This window comes from Cydia strobilella, chromosome 16, assembly GCF_947568885.1.
Source record: "Cydia strobilella chromosome 16, ilCydStro3.1, whole genome shotgun sequence".
Lineage (NCBI taxonomy): Eukaryota > Metazoa > Arthropoda > Insecta > Lepidoptera > Tortricidae > Cydia > Cydia strobilella.
The window spans coordinates 10,373,031-10,396,533 of NC_086056.1; the positions used below are offsets into that span (position 1 = coordinate 10,373,031).

Genomic DNA, 23,503 nt, shown 5'->3' on the forward strand with positions numbered 1-23,503 from the left:
GCTAGACAATAATAATTTAATACTCTTATCTACTTATAAACAAGTTATAACAATTATGTAAATAATATGAGTAACATAATAAAAAATAATGTTATCTTACGACGGGTTCAGATCGGTGGACAGTTTTTTTCTTTGATGTAAAATAAACAGCAAACACATAAAAAAATGCGGTCATTGTACCCAATTAACTTCTAAAGATACCTGTCGCAAAGACAAATAATAATTATAAACTGGTAACCACCGGCAGATAACAAAGTAAATGTGGGTAAAGTTTTCTGGCGTAGAAATAAACTAGCGTCCGTAGCACCTTATCTTACTTTATCGGGCATGTGCCACGCCAAGGCACATAATAGGGTTTCCTCCGTTCATGAGCAACGGTAACTACTTATACAATAAAGCGAATCGTAAGCTCGTAGCTTGTATGCCATCAATGTGGTAAAAAATAAGGGTTCCTTCTTCCTTAAAAAGGCTCTGAGAAGTCAAAAGATGGCGTTGCGCTCTCATTTCAATTAATGTAACCTCTTCCAGTAGCGCAATGTTAAGGGGCGACTTAGTATAAAGATTTAACAGTCGTTACTTACTTCTCTTTAGAAGTAGGGTAAGTATAGGTTATAAAAAAAAAAAAACTATAATATAAAAAATAATAAAAATACTTCTTCAGTAGCAAATGGAATATATATATATATATATTATAGGACATTCTTACACAGATCATGTGCATGTGCATTCAAAATCATGGTTACGATAAAATATATTAATAACGGGTCACTCACGTATTTTAAGTAGAAAAACGCTCGACATGTTTCACTCCGTACTACGCATTACTAAAACTTATGTAAAAATACTAACGAACCCGACATTACTAAATGCGGAACATACATTATACAGTGTGGAAAGAATGAATGGGCCCTGAGCTCATTTTTATTTTTAAAATGCAACAAAACTGCATTTAAAAGATTTTTTGAAATTAGCTTGTTTCACCCGGAAATCGTACCGACTACAAATAAAAAAAAAACCCTCGATTTTATTCTACTATTCAATACGGTTAATGTAAATGATAACATTTCTCCAAGAAACATTAGGCCTTACACTAGTCTGTCGTACAAAATATCCATAAAATCGAATATTTAGTATTCAAGAATATTTTTAGACAAAATTGTAAAAAAGAAAAGAAAATTCTTTGAATGCAGTTTTGTTTATTTAAAAAAATAAAAGAATGTTTCCTTTAAACAAAATGAGCTAACTTAAGGTTTTGAGGTACTTTCCCGATCTTAGGCGGTTATAACACTGGATGCGATTCGCACGCCGCTCCGACAGCAACGCGTGACGCGTGGCGTGTGAGCGAGACAACACTATGCGCGTGTTATTGCGGTATCCCGCTCGCACACCGGAGCGGAGGTGATATCACTCACCGCCTTACCCTACTAGCGTAAATTAATTTTTGTAATTTACGACAATCCCTTAAGGAAGCTCGAGAGCTTGTGGCTCTTGTAGTCCGACCGCAGCTGGATGAAGTTCAGCAGGATCGAGTGGTCCAACTCCGCCTAGTAACAAAAACATCTTGCTATGAATCTGATATGGGCACGACAAAATAAACAAAGAAAAAAAAAAGGTTACATCACTAAGCAAAAAAAATATTGCTCAACGCCATCTAGTGAACCCCCATACTCCAACTCCAAATGCACGAAATTTTTAAACCCTAATTTGTATGGAGTTGGCGATTAACAGTCTTTATTAATTACCTATCTCTGCTCCATCTTAATGTACAGTCGCGTCAGTCGCCATCAGATACATATATAGGAGCGGCCACGGTGCTCACAAATATCTGAACACGCCTCTATTGTCAAGGCGCTAGAGTACGTGTTCAGATATTTTTGAGCACTTCGGCCACTCTGATATATCTGATGGCGACTGTACTGTACCTACTGTTCATCAAAAAGTTCTTGAAATTGCACAGATTTGACAATAAAATAATATCATGACCGTCATCTTTAGTGACATGAATACTAAATAAATAAAAATAGATATACACATATAAATCTAAAAATACTCTCTTAAACAATAAATATGCTTAATAATCCATACCCATTCTAAACGTAAAACAAAATGGGGCATTTTCAATGAAAAGGGACCTTATTGTCGATGGCGCTTACGCCGCACAGCGTCGCGCGGCATTGTATTTATATCGGAGCATCGTTAATAATGGCGTAAGCGCCATCGACAATAAGGACCATTTTTATAGAAAATACCACAAATATATCTCGGATTAATAACGGATTATAATAATAGTAAAATATAAGATATTTTGTTCAGTTATTGTGTAAGAATGATAAGGTAAAATATATTATTTTATTTTTATTTTTAGTTTATTTAGAACACAAGCAGTCACATATACAAATGGATTTGAAGTACAAATGTACTTAACATACTTAAGAAACAGACCTGGAGGTTCATTATTAAGTACATAATGTTCATTATTAAGGTGGTTCGATTTTCATACAAAATTCAATCTGCTTTAATTAAGGCACTACACACTATTACTACACAAATATTTGCTCATTTATCTACTTTCAATATTCGTTTGCGCTAAATTAATAGAAAAACTTTGTTTCATACAGAAATCATACATAAAAAAACGTATTTTTTTCATCAATTTTACGTATGTGTGTGTCACAAATGTCGTGTACAAATACGTTGCGTGCGGCGTTGCCACTCTATGACGTTGGCGACGTTGCCTGGCCGACCTGGCAGGATTTGCAGTGCCGTCGTCTTCTTCTTCTTCTTCTTTTAAAATTATGGCTTCAGCCCAGTGGGACTATTTCGCCAGTATCAAGGTATTGAGAGGTTTACAAACGACAAAAATTGTACGGTTGTACAAGACAGTGTACGGTGATTTGTTAGCTCTTGTAAATCGATAGCTAGACTTTACAAGAAGCACGTGGACTACCGGCCGTTGACTCCAAGATGGTGGTTAAACGCGCTTCAAAATTAATTCTCCATTCACTGCACACTACCACATTAGTTTACTGTATAATAAGCTATCGATATTACACTTTAAACAATATTAATAAGCAAAAAACAAAGTAATTAATCACGATGCTAACTATCAAGATGGCGCTCGAACCGGAAGTCCAGTGCCGTCGTGTTTAGTGCATTTTTATTTGACAGTGTTGACACTGACACATAGGGTCATGTTTATTGTGGACATCAATTTGTTTGTATAAATTGAAAATGATAGCAACGTCTAAATCAATTTACAAAAATCATCGGTGTTCTGGTCCGCGAAAATCCAGAAAAATTCAGACTCAATTGAAGCGGAATTCATGATGGTGAAGTTTCGTAAGGTAGGTACAGTTTCATTCCTTCATTGTACATTGTAATTTTCTCGTGCCGATCTTTTTAGAAAATAATTCTCACTTCTTCCGTAATGGTAGATATAAGCAGTGAACAATACCTATATAATGTAATTATTACTGTTTTGGTTGCCGAATAGTCAATGTGTCACTAACTCTAGGTTTTTTTAGGTATTGTGCAAAATGAAGAGGCATTCTTGGAAATAAAATGTTTTCCTTCATTAGCCAGAAAAAATCAGGACATCCTCACTGCAATAAAGTAAAATAAAACATTTCCTGGGGATGAAAATTATGGAATTTTGTCTATTAGAATCCATATTGTTGCATCATCTTTCTTCCTATAACATTAGAGACTTTGTGCTATCATGATATTATTTTTCTTTCAGGTACAGGGACAACTACGGATAACAAATATGATTTTTTTTTATTTCATTTGTTGTGTGAATCCATCTACACCAACAAGACATCCACTGCTGGACATAGGCCTCCCCAGGGATCTCCACAACGACTGGTCTTGCAAGACCGGCCAAAATATCGAGAAATAAATAATATAAATAAACATGATAAATATCCCGTTTTCTATAATAGTTATAATTAGAAGGCCATGCAATGTTGTTACTCACTGTACCTACTTGAATCCAAAAAATAAAATAAAAAAAAGTTTTAATTTTATTTTACAATTACTACTTTATTATTAGTACATTACGATACAAGTGCGAAAAGTAGGAAATTGGCAACGAGTGGCGATAAATTGAAACACGACCGAAGGAAGTGTTTTAATCGACACGAGTTGCGAATTACCTTTTCGCACGTGTATTGTACAACGTTTTACAGTACATAATTGGCCCTTTACATTTTCGATATATGCACGTATTGTACTAATTACCGCACTAGGGCGGTAACGTATATTTAGCACCATATGTACTAAAAAGTATTTTACAGTACATATGGTGCAACTTTCTCGCCCTAGTGCGTAAAGAGCACTTTTCATGCATATGTCGAAAGTTTAAAGGGCCATATGTACTGTAAAACGTTGTACGATACACGTGCGAATAGGTAATTCGCAACTCGTGTCGATTTAAAACACTCTCTGCGGTTGTGTTTTAATCTGTCGCCACTCGTTTCGAATTTTCTCTTTTCCGCACTTGTATCGTAAATAACTATTTCAAACTGCAAGGGTACGATGATAGATCTCAATTCAATATAATTTTGCAACATTTGGCATTATTAGGTTATAAATTGTATGGAGATGAAATCTATCATCGTACCCTTCCAGTTTGAAAAATACTATAGAGGCTGGGCAGTAAGGGATTGCTTTACTTGTAGAACTATATTTAGCCCTTTAAAAAAAAAACTGATACCTAACACTTACAAACCTGGACTTCCTTGGGCTAGTGCTACTAAGAATCGTCAGTATTCTCCATCCTTTCTGAGTTGGAAGAACCCAAAAAGGTGAGATTTGTGAAAGTCAGGTTTTCAATATATGTGGCGTTTTCAACCAAACGGGTACCTACTTATTGTTGTCATATTTCCATAAAGCTTCAAAATGAAATCAACCTAATCGACAACCGACAATGTGGTACCTTTTAGTTCAAAACGTCACATATTTTTAAAAAACGTTATAAACTAATTTATTAATAATACTGAATATCTGGGAGAAAAAGAAAACATAAGTAAAAACTCAAAAATGCTCGTTTTCCCAGATATAAGACCTAGCTAGATCGAACCCCTTACAGCAAATTTCATCGAAATCGTTAGAGCCGTTTCCGATATCACTGAAATATATTTCGGTTATATCGGAATCGGACAAGAATTCGAAGAATAAAAGGTATAAGAAACATAAGATAACACAAAAAGGACAAAAAAAGTACCCCTGTCGTACCAGTCTCGAACCTGAATCCTCTTGCATGTATTTCCACGAACATACCGTAACGCCATTGCAGCATACTTACACTGCATGAAATTGTCTACTACAAGCATCACGGAAACACTGTTTGCATGTGTGAGTAATAGTAGGAAATAGCATGACAGAAACACTCTGTCGACTTTAAAAGTGTTTTTTGCACTAATGAAGTATTCCATGTTTATTATAATAGTTCAATATTTATGTAAAGAGTGCGCTAAACATACTTTTAAGTATACAGATACCAACACTATTCCACAAAAAAATAAAACCTGAAAATTTGCGAAAGTGACGCCATCTAGCGGGGTTTAAGCTTTGGGTAACCTAGTCGAACCACCTTAAGTACATAAATACACACTAAACAGCAGAGATAAAAAGAAGATCAAAGAAAAACATGAGCCATATTACTACTACCTAGGTAGATAGGAATTACTTTGTAAAATAAGTCATTTCTTATTATTAATTAAAATATTTTTATGGTTTAATTAAAAAGTAAACGACTAAAAAGAAAAACAAAAAATACAAAAAGTTAACATTGGAGGTGCGGGGTATCGATCCCCGTACCTCTCGCATGCTAAGCGAGCGCTCTACCATCTGAGCTACACCCCCAGTTGAGAAGGCTGACGAAATTAGTGGTTCCAAGCCATACATTGTATAATAATATTTTAGTTCTAACAACTAGTTAATAATCTGTGGTTCGAACAGTACAATTTACATACGTTTTTGCATGTTGGCTTTCTGTCGACTGAATACTGATTCTAAAACTGTATTAAGGCCTAATTGTAACGTATTCTGGCAAATAAATATTTCTATTTTTATTTCACGTTTTGTCTAGTTATATATTATTTTCGTTGTGGACCGCGAGCCAGACGCAAATTTCGTCAGCCATCGCCTCCCGGTTAATACGTCAGATGATAGTTTAGATGCTAAAAAATCGTCAGCCGTTTGTATCGCGGTGGAAAGACCGTCAGCTGATCACATGAACATGTTTTTTTTTAACATTAGCGTTTCGTTCGCTACGGCGCAAACGATTGGCATCTTGGCTTCGGCTCTTGAAATACTCACGTCTCCCCCTCGCACACCTGGTGCAGGTTCTCGGGCTTGGCGAGCAGCAGGTTGGAGAGCGCGTGCAGCGCGTCGAACAGCGCGTGCGCGCCGCAAGTGCCTCGACCGCGGGTTACCATGGCTACCATTGTTACTGGCAATATAACTGGTATACTCACCAGAGTCTCTCCCTCGCACACCTGGTGCAGGTTCTCGGGCTTGGCGAGCAGCAGGTTGCAGAGCGCGTGCAGCGCGTCGAACAGCGCGTGCGCGGGCGGCGGCGCGGCGCTAGCGCCACGACCGCAAGCCACCGAACGGTATTCTTTCACGTCGCAAATTGCTACCATGGCCCCTGTTACAAATATAAAATTAGCAATGTGACAGACAGACGGACGGGCGGACAGAGTCGCACCATAAAGGTTCCTTTTGTACCTTTTTGGTACGGAACCCTAAAAAGTGCTATAACGCAAGATGAGCCACGGAATGCGTTCGGACGCACGCTCTGAGCTTGCACGCTCAACGCCGACACCGCCCCCCTTAAGAGGGCGCTGACCGTCCAGTGGCGCCCTCATTAGGGGGATTGTGATTTCTAACAAACCAATTCATTTCTTTATAAAAAAATAAGTGCATGCGTGCATGCGTACTAATTACCGTTCCAGATAGATATTATTATATGCTATACATATATCTATAAAATTAAATACCTGCGAAATTGAATTGGAAGTTCTGTAAATGCTCGTAAATGACCCGGTGTAAACGGATGGCCAGTTCCAAGGTCACGGCTTGCAGATTTTCGCCATCTAGCCCGGAGTGAATCTTCTCCATTACGTTGTTTAGGTAGGACACCACGGATTGACACGCCTGACAACAATGAGTATATTATTAGTATTACTAATCTAAAGTATGAAGCATAGACGTGACGTGATAATAAAAAAGTGTGTGCGTGTAATCTTTACGCGCAATTGAAGTAAAACTTCTTTGACGTTTATCGCTATGTTGGCACTTTGAGGTGTGTCCTATTGAGCGTGTCACTACTGAGCATTACTTCCGTCAGAATAAAAATCTGAGTTACCCGCTAGCCTAGTCCAAAGAAGTTTTACTTCAATAATACCAAAACCGAACGGGAATTTAGGGCGACAATAATACTGACAAACTTCCGAACTAAAACACGTACATTGTTTATTAAACTGTTTTTTTTTATGTAAATGTAGCTCCTGAGTCCTTTAAGAGTTTCAAACGCCTGTTGTCAATGATTGAACAAACAGTTGTTTGTGATTTCAGATCGATCACTCTTTTGGTAATTTTTAAATAAATAATAAAATAAATACCGGTACGGTATAGAACCGGCTATGCAGGCGTAATTTGGTGGTATGTACCACGCATGACATGACGTGACATAGTGCTCGTCTCTCACTTACTAGTGGTAGCAGAAAGTGGCATATGCTGTATTTGAGTAAGTAGATCATGCGATACTGGACACTTACAGGCGATGCCAGAGTATCTACGTCCCCCTCTGGCTTGAAGTCGGATTTCTTCTGTTCGGTCTGAAGATGCAACTTCACCCAACCAACAATAGCCGATATAGCTCGCTCGAGTCCAGCGTCCATTTTGGCTTCCAACTGCTCCATTATAGTGGTTTTCTTGTTTACGCATTCGGTTTGTTTGGCCGTGGAACTGTGAAATGCAAATTTAGGTTATGGTAAAAGATTGGGTAATATATTTGTCGCACTCGGAATATCACGCTACACTCCAAAACACGCATAGCAGGGCCATATAACACGAAACATTATATGTTTTAAGTACTAGCCACTATATCTTACATACCCCTTTTGCAGAGCATTTAGGGCGTGCCAGATATTTTACGCGCAGTGTCTGAACATATTTTGTCGAATTTCGTGAGATACTTATGGCTCAACTGTAATGTCTTGTAATAGCTTGTAACTTCTCACTCAACGCGAAATTATCTTACAATTAAAAGGAGTTAAAATGTTTCCGCATGTAGCTTGTACAGTCGCCATCAGATATATCGGAGCGGCCGGGGTGCTCAAAAATATCTGAACACGCCTCTATTGTCAAGGCGTTAACTGCGTGTTCAGATATATTTGAGCACCTCAGCCGCTCCGATATATCTGATGGCGACTGTACAAGCCGCATGAGGCGAAAACGCACACCGAATGTAGGTATACATATGAATATTAGGGCATGGGCAAGCACCATGTATCAATTGGTTGCCAAACTGCGAGATCTGTATTTGTGAATTCGTATCTCCAAATCTGTCGATGTTTTAGTAATTGAGAGACAGTTATGACATAGATAAATTTCAAAATATAGATTTTGAGATAAGGCCCTAAGCCTAGGAGTTAGTAGCAGTAGGAGTACATGGCAGGAAAAACACAAAAAGGATTAAAAAATTAAACAGAAGAATAAACCCATTCACAAGAAAAAAAGGTTGTTAAGGTTAGAGTTTTGAATGATTCACGGTTAGTTTCACTACTTATATTGACCGGGATATAGACCCTACACAACTACATCACAACTTTGACACCCACCCGCTATCTTCAGTCACCCGCACGGGAACATGATGCATGTAACTGCGTCGAAATATCGGGAGCTCATAAATAATACAAAAGGTAATCACGGTCTAAACCCCGGTCAATATAAGTCTAGTTGTTAAGCTTATTACAGAGAACTGTGATAATTATTAACACATACCGTTTGTGAGGAGTAACTCTGGAAATCGTGATTATTTTAGCAACAACATAATAAATATGATCTAGGTAACAAAAATGTAATAACATTTATTTTAATACCTAGAAAATACGATTCTTACCTCATACAAGGTAGCACGGATTCTTGAAAATGTTCTTCAAACATTTTTACTATTTTGTTACATTCCTTCACCGTGTCAAAGAAGTAAATCTGTAAAATAAAACAACTGTAAGTAAGAGAATTTGTAGTCTTTTTGTACGTCTAAAATGGGATCTCATGTAAAGCGAAGTCTTTGTTCGGCCATTCGTAAAAAATATCTCGCCGATATTATTGCCATGACAAAAGATATGTTGCCTCATATCTTTTTGTCTTTTTGTAGTCAATTAAACGCCATCGCAGACAAATTTTCGACGATTCGGCTGCCGAAGACCGTGTGAGGTGGAGAAGAAAGTCTGAAAGCTGAGACTGGGCTCCACGGTAGCAAAGACAGATATAACTCCGTAATAGATGGATACAGTCTAAGGAAAAAACGTGCCTCGAAAATCAAGAAAACTTGATTCTCGATCACTGGGCGCTACTAGCTTTGGCCTATTGTCGTATAGATGGCGTTGACGGATTCGTTTGTTTTTAACAATTTTAACGCATATCAGTAAAAGAACATGGGTCAAAATCATAAAAATAATTAATGCAAATAAAAAAACTAATTTATCCATATTTAAAATATTTATTCATGTAATAACAATTAGAAATACATATAAAACTTAAAAAACTAAAACTATAAATAAATAAAACTAATCTTAAAATAAATACCTAAAAAATAAAATTTAAATACATTTTATCGTATTTTTATAAATCTTCATTTTTAGCTTTAAAGTGTGTCGATAGATGGCAGTGAATTTACTGTGGTTACAAAATTTACTATGAAAGTACCGCTCTAGTATAAGTTACTCTATGACGGTAGTAACTGAGATTGTAACCGGGATTAAAAAGCATGCTATGCCAAATTTTTCCAAAAAGCCAGAAATCGATGGGTACCTGTGGCGGGGACTTGCTCTCGGCGATGGGTATGGACTGCAGGCCCAGATCTAACGCGTAGTCAACGTGCTCGACCAGTAAGTGTTGTATAAGGACGTCCAAGAGAGCGGTCGTGGTGCCTGCCAGCTCGTTGGGAGTGCATAGCTGAAATAGTGACAGAGTGACAGCTATTAAAGCATACAAAGCGCGTTTTATACCCCAGGGTGAGAGGCATAATGTAAACATCATCCTACTCATGAAACTGCCTCTGACGGCAACCTAGGGCGTCATGAGCATGAGCAGGATGGCATTTACTATGTCTCTGCTCATTACCCTGCTCTCAACGGACTACCTGAAACAAGGTATTAGCGGCCAAGTCTTGTAATATGGCAAGTAGCCACTTTCAGTGTTTAGCAGTAACTCACTGGTTTACTGTGACATAAACGCATATTGCTTGTGTCAGGGCAACCTAACATGTGTAGTATATAGGCAGGTATTTAGAGAATATATGTTCTTAATTCTTATTACGTACTTATCACTCTTAAGGTGTTTCAATATCTACTCCCATCACCTGCGCGAAACAATATAACAAGATTACATTTGGTTATTTGAGTCTAAACGAGTATAAGAACTGCTACTGCTGCTGATTTTCTGAGAATGCTAAAAAAACAAGTATTAAATTTGGCATTGTTAACATTTTGAGATAGGCCATTTTTTTCCTAGGAAACTATATTCTGTGTATATTGATTCGTTTTTTGCCGTATGTGTTATGAACCCACAGTAATTTTAATCTTTGAAAACATTTACTTACAGTCTTGCACCTAGTGAAGGACGTCTTCGCCTCGCTCAGCATCCTGCTGACGAGCGACTCGCTCAGGAACGTCTCGCCGCCGTAGTTCTCGATCTGAGCGATGTTGATGTTCGCTCGGGTCCCGATCACGGCTTGCAAATCGCGACGCAGTTCTTGGAATCTGGATATAGTTTTGATTTTTATAATAAACTGGCGATCCGCCCCGGCTTCGCACGGGTGCAATATAAACATATAAACATTCCTGTTGAATCACTCTATCTATTAAAAAAAACCGCATCAAAATCCGTTGCGTAGTTACAGACAGCAGGAATCGACTTTGTTTTATACTATATAGTGATGCTTGTTAAAATCGCCAAATGATACTTAATTCATTTTTGAACGGTTGCAAACCAGCTGCTACTAGTGTGTGTGTGTAGCACTCACCCCGTGCCCTGTATCTGCCGCTTCACATGCCCCTTGTCGCTGTAGTAAGCATGCAGCAGGCTGGCGAGCAGCGCGCGGAGGCGGCGACACTCGAGCGCGGCGTATCCGTCGGCGGCGCCCGCTAGCGCGCCGTTCACCAGCGCCGAGCGCCGGAGAGAGCCGGGGGAGGTGTTGCCCGAGTCGGTTATGAGACCAGCTGCTACTAGTGTGTGTAGCACTCACCCCGTGCCCTGTATCTGCCGCTTCACATGCCCCTTGTCGCTGTAGTAAGCATGCAGCAGGCTGGCGAGCAGCGCGCGGAGGCGGCGACACTCGAGCGCGGCGTATCCGTCGGCGGCGCCCGCTAGCGCGCCGTTCACCAGCGCCGAGCGCCGGAGAGAGCCGGGGGAGGTGTTGCCCGAGTCGGTTATGAGACCAGCTGCTACTAGTGTGTGTAGCACTCACCCCGTGCCCTGTATCTGCCGCTTCACATGCCCCTTGTCGCTGTAGTAAGCATGCAGCAGGCTGGCGAGCAGCGCGCGGAGGCGGCGACACTCGAGCGCGGCGTATCCGTCGGCGGCGCCCGCTAGCGCGCCGTTCACCAGCGCCGAGCGCCGGAGAGAGCCGGGGGAGGTGTTGCCCGAGTCGGTTATGAGACCAGCTGCTACTAGTGTGTGTAGCACTCACCCCGTGCCCTGTATCTGCCGCTTCACATGCCCCTTGTCGCTGTAGTAAGCATGCAGCAGGCTGGCGAGCAGCGCGCGGAGGCGGCGACACTCGAGCGCGGCGTATCCGTCGGCGGCGCCCGCTAGCGCGCCGTTCACCAGCGCCGAGCGCCGGAGAGAGCCGGGGGAGGTGTTGCCCGAGTCGGTTATGAGACCAGCTGCTACTAGTGTGTGTAGCACTCACCCCGTGCCCTGTATCTGCCGCTTCACATGCCCCTTGTCGCTGTAGTAAGCATGCAGCAGGCTGGCGAGCAGCGCGCGGAGGCGGCGACACTCGAGCGCGGCGTATCCGTCGGCGGCGCCCGCTAGCGCGCCGTTCACCAGCGCCGAGCGCCGGAGAGAGCCGGGGGAGGTGTTGCCCGAGTCGGTTATGAGACCAGCTGCTACTAGTGTGTGTAGCACTCACCCCGTGCCCTGTATCTGCCGCTTCACATGCCCCTTGTCGCTGTAGTAAGCATGCAGCAGGCTGGCGAGCAGCGCGCGGAGGCGGCGACACTCGAGCGCGGCGTATCCGTCGGCGGCGCCCGCTAGCGCGCCGTTCACCAGCGCCGAGCGCCGGAGAGAGCCGGGGGAGGTGTTGCCCGAGTCGGTTATGAGACCAGCTGCTACTAGAGTGTGTTGCACTCACCCCGTGCCCTGTATCTGCCGCTTCACATGCCCCTTGTCGCTGTAGTAAGCATGCAGCAGGCTGGCGAGCAGCGCGCGGAGGCGGCGACACTCGAGCGCGGCGTATCCGTCGGCGGCGCCCGCTAGCGCGCCGTTCACCAGCGCCGAGCGCCGGAGAGAGCCGGGGGAGGTGTTGCCCGAGTCGGTTATGAGACCAGCTGCTACTAGTGTGTGTAGCACTCACCCCGTGCCCTGTATCTGCCGCTTCACATGCCCCTTGTCGCTGTAGTAAGCATGCAGCAGGCTGGCGAGCAGCGCGCGGAGGCGGCGACACTCGAGCGCGGCGTATCCGTCGGCGGCGCCCGCTAGCGCGCCGTTCACCAGCGCCGAGCGCCGGAGAGAGCCGGGGGAGGTGTTGCCCGAGTCGGTTATGAGACCAGCTGCTACTAGTGTGTGTAGCACTCACCCCGTGCCCTGTATCTGCCGCTTCACATGCCCCTTGTCGCTGTAGTAAGCATGCAGCAGGCTGGCGAGCAGCGCGCGGAGGCGGCGACACTCGAGCGCGGCGTATCCGTCGGCGGCGCCCGCTAGCGCGCCGTTCACCAGCGCCGAGCGCCGGAGAGAGCCGGGGGAGGTGTTGCCCGAGTCGGTTATGAGACCAGCTGCTACTAGTGTGTGTAGCACTCACCCCGTGCCCTGTATCTGCCGCTTCACATGCCCCTTGTCGCTGTAGTAAGCATGCAGCAGGCTGGCGAGCAGCGCGCGGAGGCGGCGACACTCGAGCGCGGCGTATCCGTCGGCGGCGCCCGCTAGCGCGCCGTTCACCAGCGCCGAGCGCCGGAGAGAGCCGGGGGAGGTGTTGCCCGAGTCGGTTATGAGACCAGCTGCTACTAGTGTGTGTAGCACTCACCCCGTGCCCTGTATCTGCCGCTTCACATGCCCCTTGTCGCTGTAGTAAGCATGCAGCAGGCTGGCGAGCAGCGCGCGGAGGCGGCGACACTCGAGCGCGGCGTATCCGTCGGCGGCGCCCGCTAGCGCGCCGTTCACCAGCGCCGAGCGCCGGAGAGAGCCGGGGGAGGTGTTGCCCGAGTCGGTTATGAGACCAGCTGCTACTAGTGTGTGTAGCACTCACCCCGTGCCCTGTATCTGCCGCTTCACATGCCCCTTGTCGCTGTAGTAAGCATGCAGCAGGCTGGCGAGCAGCGCGCGGAGGCGGCGACACTCGAGCGCGGCGTATCCGTCGGCGGCGCCCGCTAGCGCGCCGTTCACCAGCGCCGAGCGCCGGAGAGAGCCGGGGGAGGTGTTGCCCGAGTCGGTTATGAGACCAGCTGCTACTAGTGTGTGTAGCACTCACCCCGTGCCCTGTATCTGCCGCTTCACATGCCCCTTGTCGCTGTAGTAAGCATGCAGCAGGCTGGCGAGCAGCGCGCGGAGGCGGCGACACTCGAGCGCGGCGTATCCGTCGGCGGCGCCCGCTAGCGCGCCGTTCACCAGCGCCGAGCGCCGGAGAGAGCCGGGGGAGGTGTTGCCCGAGTCGGTTATGAGACCAGCTGCTACTAGTGTGTGTAGCACTCACCCCGTGCCCTGTATCTGCCGCTTCACATGCCCCTTGTCGCTGTAGTAAGCATGCAGCAGGCTGGCGAGCAGCGCGCGGAGGCGGCGACACTCGAGCGCGGCGTATCCGTCGGCGGCGCCCGCTAGCGCGCCGTTCACCAGCGCCGAGCGCCGGAGAGAGCCGGGGGAGGTGTTGCCCGAGTCGGTTATGAGACCAGCTGCTACTAGTGTGTGTAGCACTCACCCCGTGCCCTGTATCTGCCGCTTCACATGCCCCTTGTCGCTGTAGTAAGCATGCAGCAGGCTGGCGAGCAGCGCGCGGAGGCGGCGACACTCGAGCGCGGCGTATCCGTCGGCGGCGCCCGCTAGCGCGCCGTTCACCAGCGCCGAGCGCCGGAGAGAGCCGGGGGAGGTGTTGCCCGAGTCGGTTATGAGACCAGCTGCTACTAGTGTGTGTAGCACTCACCCCGTGCCCTGTATCTGCCGCTTCACATGCCCCTTGTCGCTGTAGTAAGCATGCAGCAGGCTGGCGAGCAGCGCGCGGAGGCGGCGACACTCGAGCGCGGCGTATCCGTCGGCGGCGCCCGCTAGCGCGCCGTTCACCAGCGCCGAGCGCCGGAGAGAGCCGGGGGAGGTGTTGCCCGAGTCGGTTATGAGACCAGCTGCTACTAGTGTGTGTAGCACTCACCCCGTGCCCTGTATCTGCCGCTTCACATGCCCCTTGTCGCTGTAGTAAGCATGCAGCAGGCTGGCGAGCAGCGCGCGGAGGCGGCGACACTCGAGCGCGGCGTATCCGTCGGCGGCGCCCGCTAGCGCGCCGTTCACCAGCGCCGAGCGCCGGAGAGAGCCGGGGGAGGTGTTGCCCGAGTCGGTTATGAGACCAGCTGCTACTAGTGTGTGTAGCACTCACCCCGTGCCCTGTATCTGCCGCTTCACATGCCCCTTGTCGCTGTAGTAAGCATGCAGCAGGCTGGCGAGCAGCGCGCGGAGGCGGCGACACTCGAGCGCGGCGTATCCGTCGGCGGCGCCCGCTAGCGCGCCGTTCACCAGCGCCGAGCGCCGGAGAGAGCCGGGGGAGGTGTTGCCCGAGTCGGTTATGAGACCAGCTGCTACTAGTGTGTGTAGCACTCACCCCGTGCCCTGTATCTGCCGCTTCACATGCCCCTTGTCGCTGTAGTAAGCATGCAGCAGGCTGGCGAGCAGCGCGCGGAGGCGGCGACACTCGAGCGCGGCGTATCCGTCGGCGGCGCCCGCTAGCGCGCCGTTCACCAGCGCCGAGCGCCGGAGAGAGCCGGGGGAGGTGTTGCCCGAGTCGGTTATGAGACCAGCTGCTACTAGTGTGTGTAGCACTCACCCCGTGCCCTGTATCTGCCGCTTCACATGCCCCTTGTCGCTGTAGTAAGCATGCAGCAGGCTGGCGAGCAGCGCGCGGAGGCGGCGACACTCGAGCGCGGCGTATCCGTCGGCGGCGCCCGCTAGCGCGCCGTTCACCAGCGCCGAGCGCCGGAGAGAGCCGGGGGAGGTGTTGCCCGAGTCGGTTATGAAACCAGCTGATACCAAGTCGTCGCAAGCTCGTTGGGTGCTGGTAAGGTAAAAAACGCCTTATAATCACTCAATCAATCAATCTTATAACACTAGTTTAGCTTTTATTCAGTCTTTAAGGTCTGCCAACACAATCATAGTTGTAGCTTAACCCTTTGGCCGCTAAAGACATCGACTGTCACTTTCAACTTTTGAGAATTGCGTCAAGATTCACGATGACACGTTGCGCACGATAGGCGTGGCATTAAAAAGGGAAAAAGATGGATTCCCAATCTGTGTGTAGTTCACAACCAAAAAACAAAATAAAAAGATCTGGAAAATTACAGTAACAACTTTTAATTTTTAATTTGAATTAGTATTATTTTGTACAAGCCAGCTTAAATTATTCCGAGTAACGGTCGACTCCGATCCCATTAGGTACGTTTCATCACAGATTAATAAATAATTACTACGTAACAGATACATCATTCCCATACAAAAGCGAAAATACCTACTCTATAATAGCCTACAAAAACTTAATAATAATACCTGCTGCTCAGGACGAGAAGAAATGTACCATAAGTATGGCGCACAAAGAGTCGAGACTGCCTTGCTCGCCGTGCGAGCCACGTGCCAACGCGTCATCGTAAGAATGCGCTAGGGTTGTACTGTTACTTATGTTATTATTGTAATAAAACGAATGTTGCGAATCAACCATATTTTATATTAGTCAATCAAATATTTAAAAACAACACTTATAATACCTGACTCAAAAAACTCCTTAATTTACGATTTATCTACTTATGTTCAAAGAAATAAATAGTGACAAAATTCATAAATATAGATTTAAAATACTACTCACCTTTCTTTGTCTCTCGGAAATGAAAAAACCGGCCAAGTGCGAGTCGGACTCGCCCACCGAGGGTTCCGTACTTTTTAGTATTTGTTATTATAGCGGCAACAGAAATACATCATCTGTGAAAATTTCAACTGTCTAGCTATCACGGTTCATGAGATACAGCCTGGTGACAGACGGACAGCGGCAGCGGAGTCTTAGTAATAGCATAGAGTAACTTATACTAGAGCGGTACTGTCATAGTAAATTTTGTAACCCATGTAAATTCACTGCCATCTGTCGACACACTTTAAAACTAAAAATGAAGATTTTTAAAAATACGATAGAATGTATTTAAATGTAGATAAATGATTTTTTTATTTGCATTCATTATTTTTATGATTTTGACCCATGTTCTTTCACTGATATGCGTTAAAATTGTTAAATAACAAACGAAACCGTAAACGCCATCTATACGACTGTAGGCCAAAACTAGTAGCGCCCTCTGAACGAGAATCAAATTTTCTTGATTTTCGAGGCACGTTTTTTCCTTAGACTGTATCCATTTATTACGGAGTTATATCTATCTTTGGTAATAGGGTGCCGTTTTTACCCTTTGGGTAAGGAACCCTAAAAAACGAAAAAAATTTCTTTTGTTTTTTGACTTTTACACCCATCTACTGCACAATAATTACGTGGTTTCGGCATTTCGAAGCGTAAGCGCGGGAAACGTGCGGTGCGAGCGCTCAGGCGGGCGTTCGGCCACAGATTAATAAATAGTTACTACGTAACAGATACATCATTCCCATACAAAAGCGAAAATACCTACTCTATAAAAGCCTACAAAATCTTAATAATAATACCTGCTGCTCAGGACGAGAAGAAATGTACCATAAGTATGCGCACAAAGAGTCGAGACTGCCTTGCTCGCCGTGCGAGCCACGTGCCAACGCGTCATCGTAAGAATGCGCTAGGGTTGTACTGTTACTTATGTTATTATTGTAATAAAACGAATGTTGCGAATCAACCATATTTTATATTAGTCAATCAAATATTTAAAAACAACACTCATAATACCTGACTCAAAAAACTCCTTAATTTACGATTTATCTACTTATGTTCAAAGAAATAAATAGTGACAAAATTCATAAAGATAGATTTAAAATACTACTCACCTTTCTTCGTCTCTCGGAAATGAAAAAACCGGCCAAGTGCGAGTCGGACTCGCCCACCGAGGGTTCCGTACTTTTTAGTATTTGTTGTTATAGCGGCAACAGAAATACATCATCTGTGAAAATTTCAACTGTCTAGCTATCACGGTTCATGAGATACAGCCTGGTGACAGACGGACAGCGGCAGCGGAGTCTTAGTAATAGCATAGAGTAACTTATACTAGAGCGGTATTGTCATAGTAAATTTTGTAACCCCAGTAAATTCACTGCCATCTGTCGACACACTTTAAAACTAAAAATGAAGATTTATAAAAATACGATAGAATGTATTTAAATATAGATAAATGATCTTTTTTATTTGCATTAATTATTTTTATTATTTTGACCCATGTTCTTTCACTGATATGCGTTAAAATTGTTAAATAACAACAAACGAAACCGTCAACGCCATCTATACGACTGTAGGCCAAAACTAGTAGCGCCCTCTGAACGAGAATCAAATTTTCTTGATTTTCGAGGCACGTTTTTTCCTTAGACTGTATCCATCTATTACGGAGTTATATCTATCTTTGGTAATAGGGTGCCGTTTTTACCCTTTGGGTAAGGAACCCTAAAAAAACGACAAATTTTCTTTTGTTTTTTGACTTTTACACCCATCTACTGCACAATAATTACGTGGTTTCGGCATTTCGAAGCGTAAGCGCGGGAAACGTGTGGTGCGAGCGCTCAGGCGGGCGTTCGGCGGCCCTCTGTCGATTATATCGTCGACGATACGCCGAGCGGTAGGCATATAGCGCGTGGCTTTGAGCGAGTGAAGGAGGCCTGGTTCGGCGGCCCTCTGTCGATTATATCGTCGACGATACGCCGAGCAGTAGGCATATAGCGCGTGGCTTTGAGCGAGTGAAGGAGGCCTGGTTTCATCACGTATTAGGTACTTAAGACGGGGCCATCAAACAGCTGATTGACCTTAATCTATATTTATAGTTATTTGTTTTCTGTTTATAATAGGTACTATGCCATACAATTGAATAGGTAACACTAAAGTATCACTTGAGAGCGCTCCTATTTAATGATGCACAATTTAGGACACAATTATGACTATAAAGCGAAAAAAAAAAGGTAAGCAAGAAACAACTAATTCCTCACTACAACTAACCTTGTGTACATATCATAAAGATTCCTCAAGTATTTCTCCACATCATTCTTGTCCGCGAGTTTGGTTTGAATGTACTTCTGCAGCTTCAGGTGGAAAATGTTGAGCACGAACTTGCTCATTACCTGTTGGAAGAAGTTAGTTGAGCACATGTAAATGGCGCTGTACGAACAGCACAGTACAGAGTACAAAGTTGATAATCTTATAAAATTTTGAATTTAGCGTACAGGTATACACAACACAGTGTTTGCAAACAAGCATACAGCGTGCCAGATTGAAAGTGGCCTCCACCGCCAATGGACGCTTGCAATACCAGAGAAGTCACATGCGCATTGTTGACCTTACCGTTGTGATACCATTTGTAACTCGTTTTGTTCTCACCTGCTCCGGGTTGGAGAATACTGCGCTGATGATATTGTAGTTCTTCTTGCAGAGGGATAAGACGGAAGAGAAAATATCCTTGCCCATCAGGGTGTTCTGAAAGAAAATGTCCTAGTCATGGAAACGATTTATAATTTTTATGTCCTATGTCTATCTGTGAGACAAAAGGAAATACTAGCTCACATTAGCACTTTTAACTCAGCGTCAGTGGATTTTGTCTGCAATAAGTTGTACAAATTGTCAAAAACTTTGGACGATTGTATTTAGTTGATAAACTAAAACCGGAAGTGTCACATTAAACCTAGGCCACTCACCATTTGACTGGTCTCTATATAAGCGTCGACACACTGCGAGTAACCTTTAAAGTTGGTCATAATATTAGCGATATCTTTCATCTTAGCCATATCCCCTTGGTTTTGGGCTTTCACGAACTCCTCTATGAGGTTGCGTTCGATCTCGTCGTATTTGGCTTCGATTTTCTTTTTGGCTACTTCGAATTTGTCGGGGGGCAGTTCTTGGGCGATGGTGTGAAGCTTTTGGATGACATCGGCTGCATCGTTTAGCTGAAATCAAGAGATTTTTTATATATTAAATATATATTAATAACGGGTCACTCACGTATTTTAAGTCGAAAAACGCTCGACATGTTTCACTCCGTACCGAGGAGTGTCATCAGGAGCTTGCGTTGACGGTGACGGACCGGCGCAGACTACGGGTCGCAGCACTCCGCGACGAGTTGGAATGAATGATTCCATCACACCTAATTAGTAGGTAGAGCACGAAAATAATGATTTAACATTTCTTCTTATTTTATTAGTGAAACCATGATTTCGAAACAGCAAAGCGGAGTTTGTTCTAGTAGCGAAATATACCATCATCATCAAGACAGTAGGTAGCCATCAGATATAGGGGAGCGGCACTATTATTATTATATGCACTTTAACATGTTAAACACGTTAAGAATATTTCAACACGTAAGTATTCTTAGGTAATTGAATTTTAGTTTAGTTATATTTTTATGTCGCACGCCGAAAGGCACATGGACCTATTACCTAAACTGACACCTTATGTAAATGTAACCCATGATGACGAAATAAATGTATCTTTGAATCTTTAATGTCTTGATAACAGTTGGTTTGCTTTTTTCAAATTACATATCTGATGGCGACATTATATTATCATACCTTGCTAGGGTCGTTAAATAGTTCAGTATGCACCGGTCCAGGGCTCAAGAAATGCGCGAAGAGTGCTAACAGGTAACAGGCGCCTGCGCTCGAGCGGCGCCAAGTTTCTCGCATAATCATAATCATTTATTTGCACATAAAAAGGGTTTTACATAGATATTATAAAAGTTACATGGTCTAGCCTTTTTAGCTGTTTTTGGCAGCATGCAAATGGGTCCTTATAATACATTAAATTACATTACATACATTTAGCACACCTCCGCTGCAACGGGACATGCGTTCGTTTATATAGTTGGTCAAACCAAATTGCCAGTAAAAAAGAATTAAAGAAACTATACTCATCCTTTTCTTTTGGGTGCTAGTACTAGTAAGACAAGTATGATTCTCTCTGTCTAGGTTTGAAATGAGACAGTCCTTTGGCAAAATATATATCGCACCTTGCTTGGGTCGTTGAATAGTTCCGTATGCACCGGTCCAGGGCTAAGGAAGTGGGCTAGATGAGCCAGCAGGTCGCGGGCGGCGGCGGCGCGGGCGCGCGGCGCTCGGGCGGCGCCGAGCTTCTCGCCCACGTCCAGCGCTCGCCCGCCGCAGCGGGACATGCGCTCGTCGAGGGAGCTGAACACGTTCACGCAGTGCTGGAAGAACAAAACTAACTTGGGGACAGTTGCACCAACCAGAATTTACTTACTGATCAACGGTAATCAGCAATTAACTATGAAATTTCATACAATAAAGTCCAGCGAAAGATTTCACGGTGACAGACCTATGGCAGATATCGTGGAAATATTATCAATAAGCTTTGCCAATGGTCAGTGATTTGTGTTCTGTTTGTACTAGTTATATTAGCTAGATTTTGTATCTTATTGCTGCGTTCATTTACCATAAAGCTACTAAGAAATATCCAATGAAAATACCTATACAAATTACACTACATTACAGTACATTGATATTACCTAAAATACAAATATTACAACATTTAATATGATTGTGTTCAAAACGCAATAGTTTTAAATGTTATAAAATACAAATGATGAAACACTCACAGTGTGCTGTTCCATGATCTCAGCTAGCTTGTCTCCGTATAATTTCTCCTCCTCCTGCACTGACTGTTCTAATCTTGCACACTTTCTCTCTTGCCTTTCTTGCAGCACCTGCCAATGTTAAATAATAGGTACTATAGCAAAATTGATTTAATTTTTTTTTATTTTAAACTATTTAAGGCTCGGCCAAACACAAGGCACGACGCAGCGCCGCGTCCGCGCCGCGCTCGCGCCGCGTGATGCCTGTTCAATCAAACATGTCGCGCGCGGATCGCGCCGGCCTCGCGCTCTCAACACGCCCTCATCGCACGCGCGAACAGAAGCGGGGCGCGATGCTGGCGGGACGAAGTCTGTTTGACGTCGCTAACCTGTTAGCATGGGCGGTGGTCGCGCCGCGCGACCGCGGCGCTGCGTCGTGCCTTGTGTTTGGCCGAGCCTTTATTCTACAGATAATTGTTTGGAAATATTAAGTTAAAACTTCATTGATTTTTCTTCTGTAGACGTCTTCTGGCTAAAAGCCTCCTCCAGCTGTTTCCATCTGACTTCGTCTAGTGCAATTATTTAGTCCCACCTGGCTAGTGAATGTCCTCTGTTTCTAGAGCCTTGGGTCCCTTTGGTCTTTACTAACCAAATTAAGGTGACCAAATGGAAAATTGATTTAGTAAGACCTTTTTGTCTAGTCCCAAAACGTCTTTGATAGAAAGTACCACTAAAGTCAATCTACTACAAAGACAAATGTACTTACGTATAATCTTACCATTTCACAGAGGTGGTTAGTAAGAAGTTATTATTATGGCAATGGTTGAACGCTTGTAAGTAAACCCCATTGCACGTAATCGAATTAGTACACAATATCTATACTATATTATCATAATCAATATAATCATACATGGGGGTTTTGGGTGCGGGAATGATTTTGTGTAACTTTGCTTATCGTAAAATAATTACCCAAGTATGAATTAAAAATCTAATAAGCTCCAAATGTGTTTAGAAATGTTAAAATAGTTCCTGTTTTTACAGTTATTACCAATTTTTTTGCTAGTGTAAAACATCCGCGCACCCAAAACGCCAATGTATGTATCTAATATAAGTCTACTGGTTGACTATAGGCTTTCTCGAGAATTACAAGAAGAAAGATAGGGTTACCGGGCAATTCAAAAAGACGTTAATTTATTTGAGTTAATAGTCAAAATTTTAACATAAATAAATAACCTGTTGAAACCTAAAATCTTTATCATGTATTTTAAGAATAAGCTGCAAAAAAAGGTTGGTAAAATACTTATGGACAATGGAGAGAGAGATTTTAATTATAAAAGTAAAAAATTACATTAAATTTACCTTTAAATCCTGTATTGCCTGAGTGAATATGTCATGTATCATTTCTGGGTCAAATTCATCGTCCTTGAGTCTCGACTCCTGCATGCTCCGTCTCACCATTCTCTCTACAAACTCATCTGGATCAAATGGCTCCTGTGAAATGTTAATTATAATATCACTAGGTATACTTACAAAACTACAATTAACAAAACTACTTATGTTTCATCTCTTAAATCCAACTAAACTAAACCAAATTATGACTTCAAATTTTATTCTAATTACATTGAGACTAATCACGAATTGATGAGCAAATGAAAAATTTGGATTGAATATTGTAATTTATATCCAAATCACAATCGAGTTATATTTACACACAACATCAAAGTTTTGAAAGTGTTAAATTAATGGATGTTAAATGGGATATATTTTCGATTACTTCTTGCACTTCTACTTACTTGTTCTAACTCTTTTATATACTGGTTCATCATCTTGAATGATAATGTTTATCAAAATCACACACAATTCTATAAGTAGATAAAGCGTTAAGTTGAGGAAAAACGAAAAAAATATATTACATTCCTTACAGTGGGAGGCACTGCGGTGACCTATTTAATATGATCTAATACGACAAATATGTAATCAAAACATTTTCGCTATTCAAATCTCGCTCGTTACACATAAATAAGAGAGATAAACGACATTAACAATATTTTTAATTAATACGAATAGGGGTTCAGCAACAAAATAAACTGTCAACTGTCAACTTAGTTGTCCAAAAC

General features: G+C 43.5%; 1 protein-coding gene and 1 non-coding gene across 2 annotated transcripts; both read right to left on the reverse strand.

The window, feature by feature from the left end:
* Positions 1-23,427, reverse strand: LOC134748478 (exocyst complex component 5). The gene is made up of 15 exons (XM_063683280.1): positions 23,180-23,427; positions 22,746-22,877; positions 21,411-21,518; positions 20,805-21,002; positions 19,498-19,746; positions 19,184-19,279; positions 18,806-18,927; positions 15,476-15,703; positions 10,835-10,994; positions 10,045-10,188; positions 9,131-9,219; positions 7,785-7,974; positions 7,005-7,161; positions 6,480-6,652; positions 1-1,544 (listed from the first exon to the last, which is right to left on the reverse strand). The coding sequence occupies exons 1-15, from the start codon at positions 23,210-23,212 to the stop codon at positions 1,449-1,451; spliced, it is 2,175 nt and encodes a 724-aa protein (XP_063539350.1). The 5' UTR covers positions 23,213-23,427; the 3' UTR covers positions 1-1,448.
* On the reverse strand, positions 5,793-5,865 carry Trnaa-agc (transfer RNA alanine (anticodon AGC)). The gene has a single exon. It is a non-coding gene; the product is annotated as a tRNA-Ala (tRNA).
* Positions 23,428-23,503: the final 76 nt, after the last annotated feature.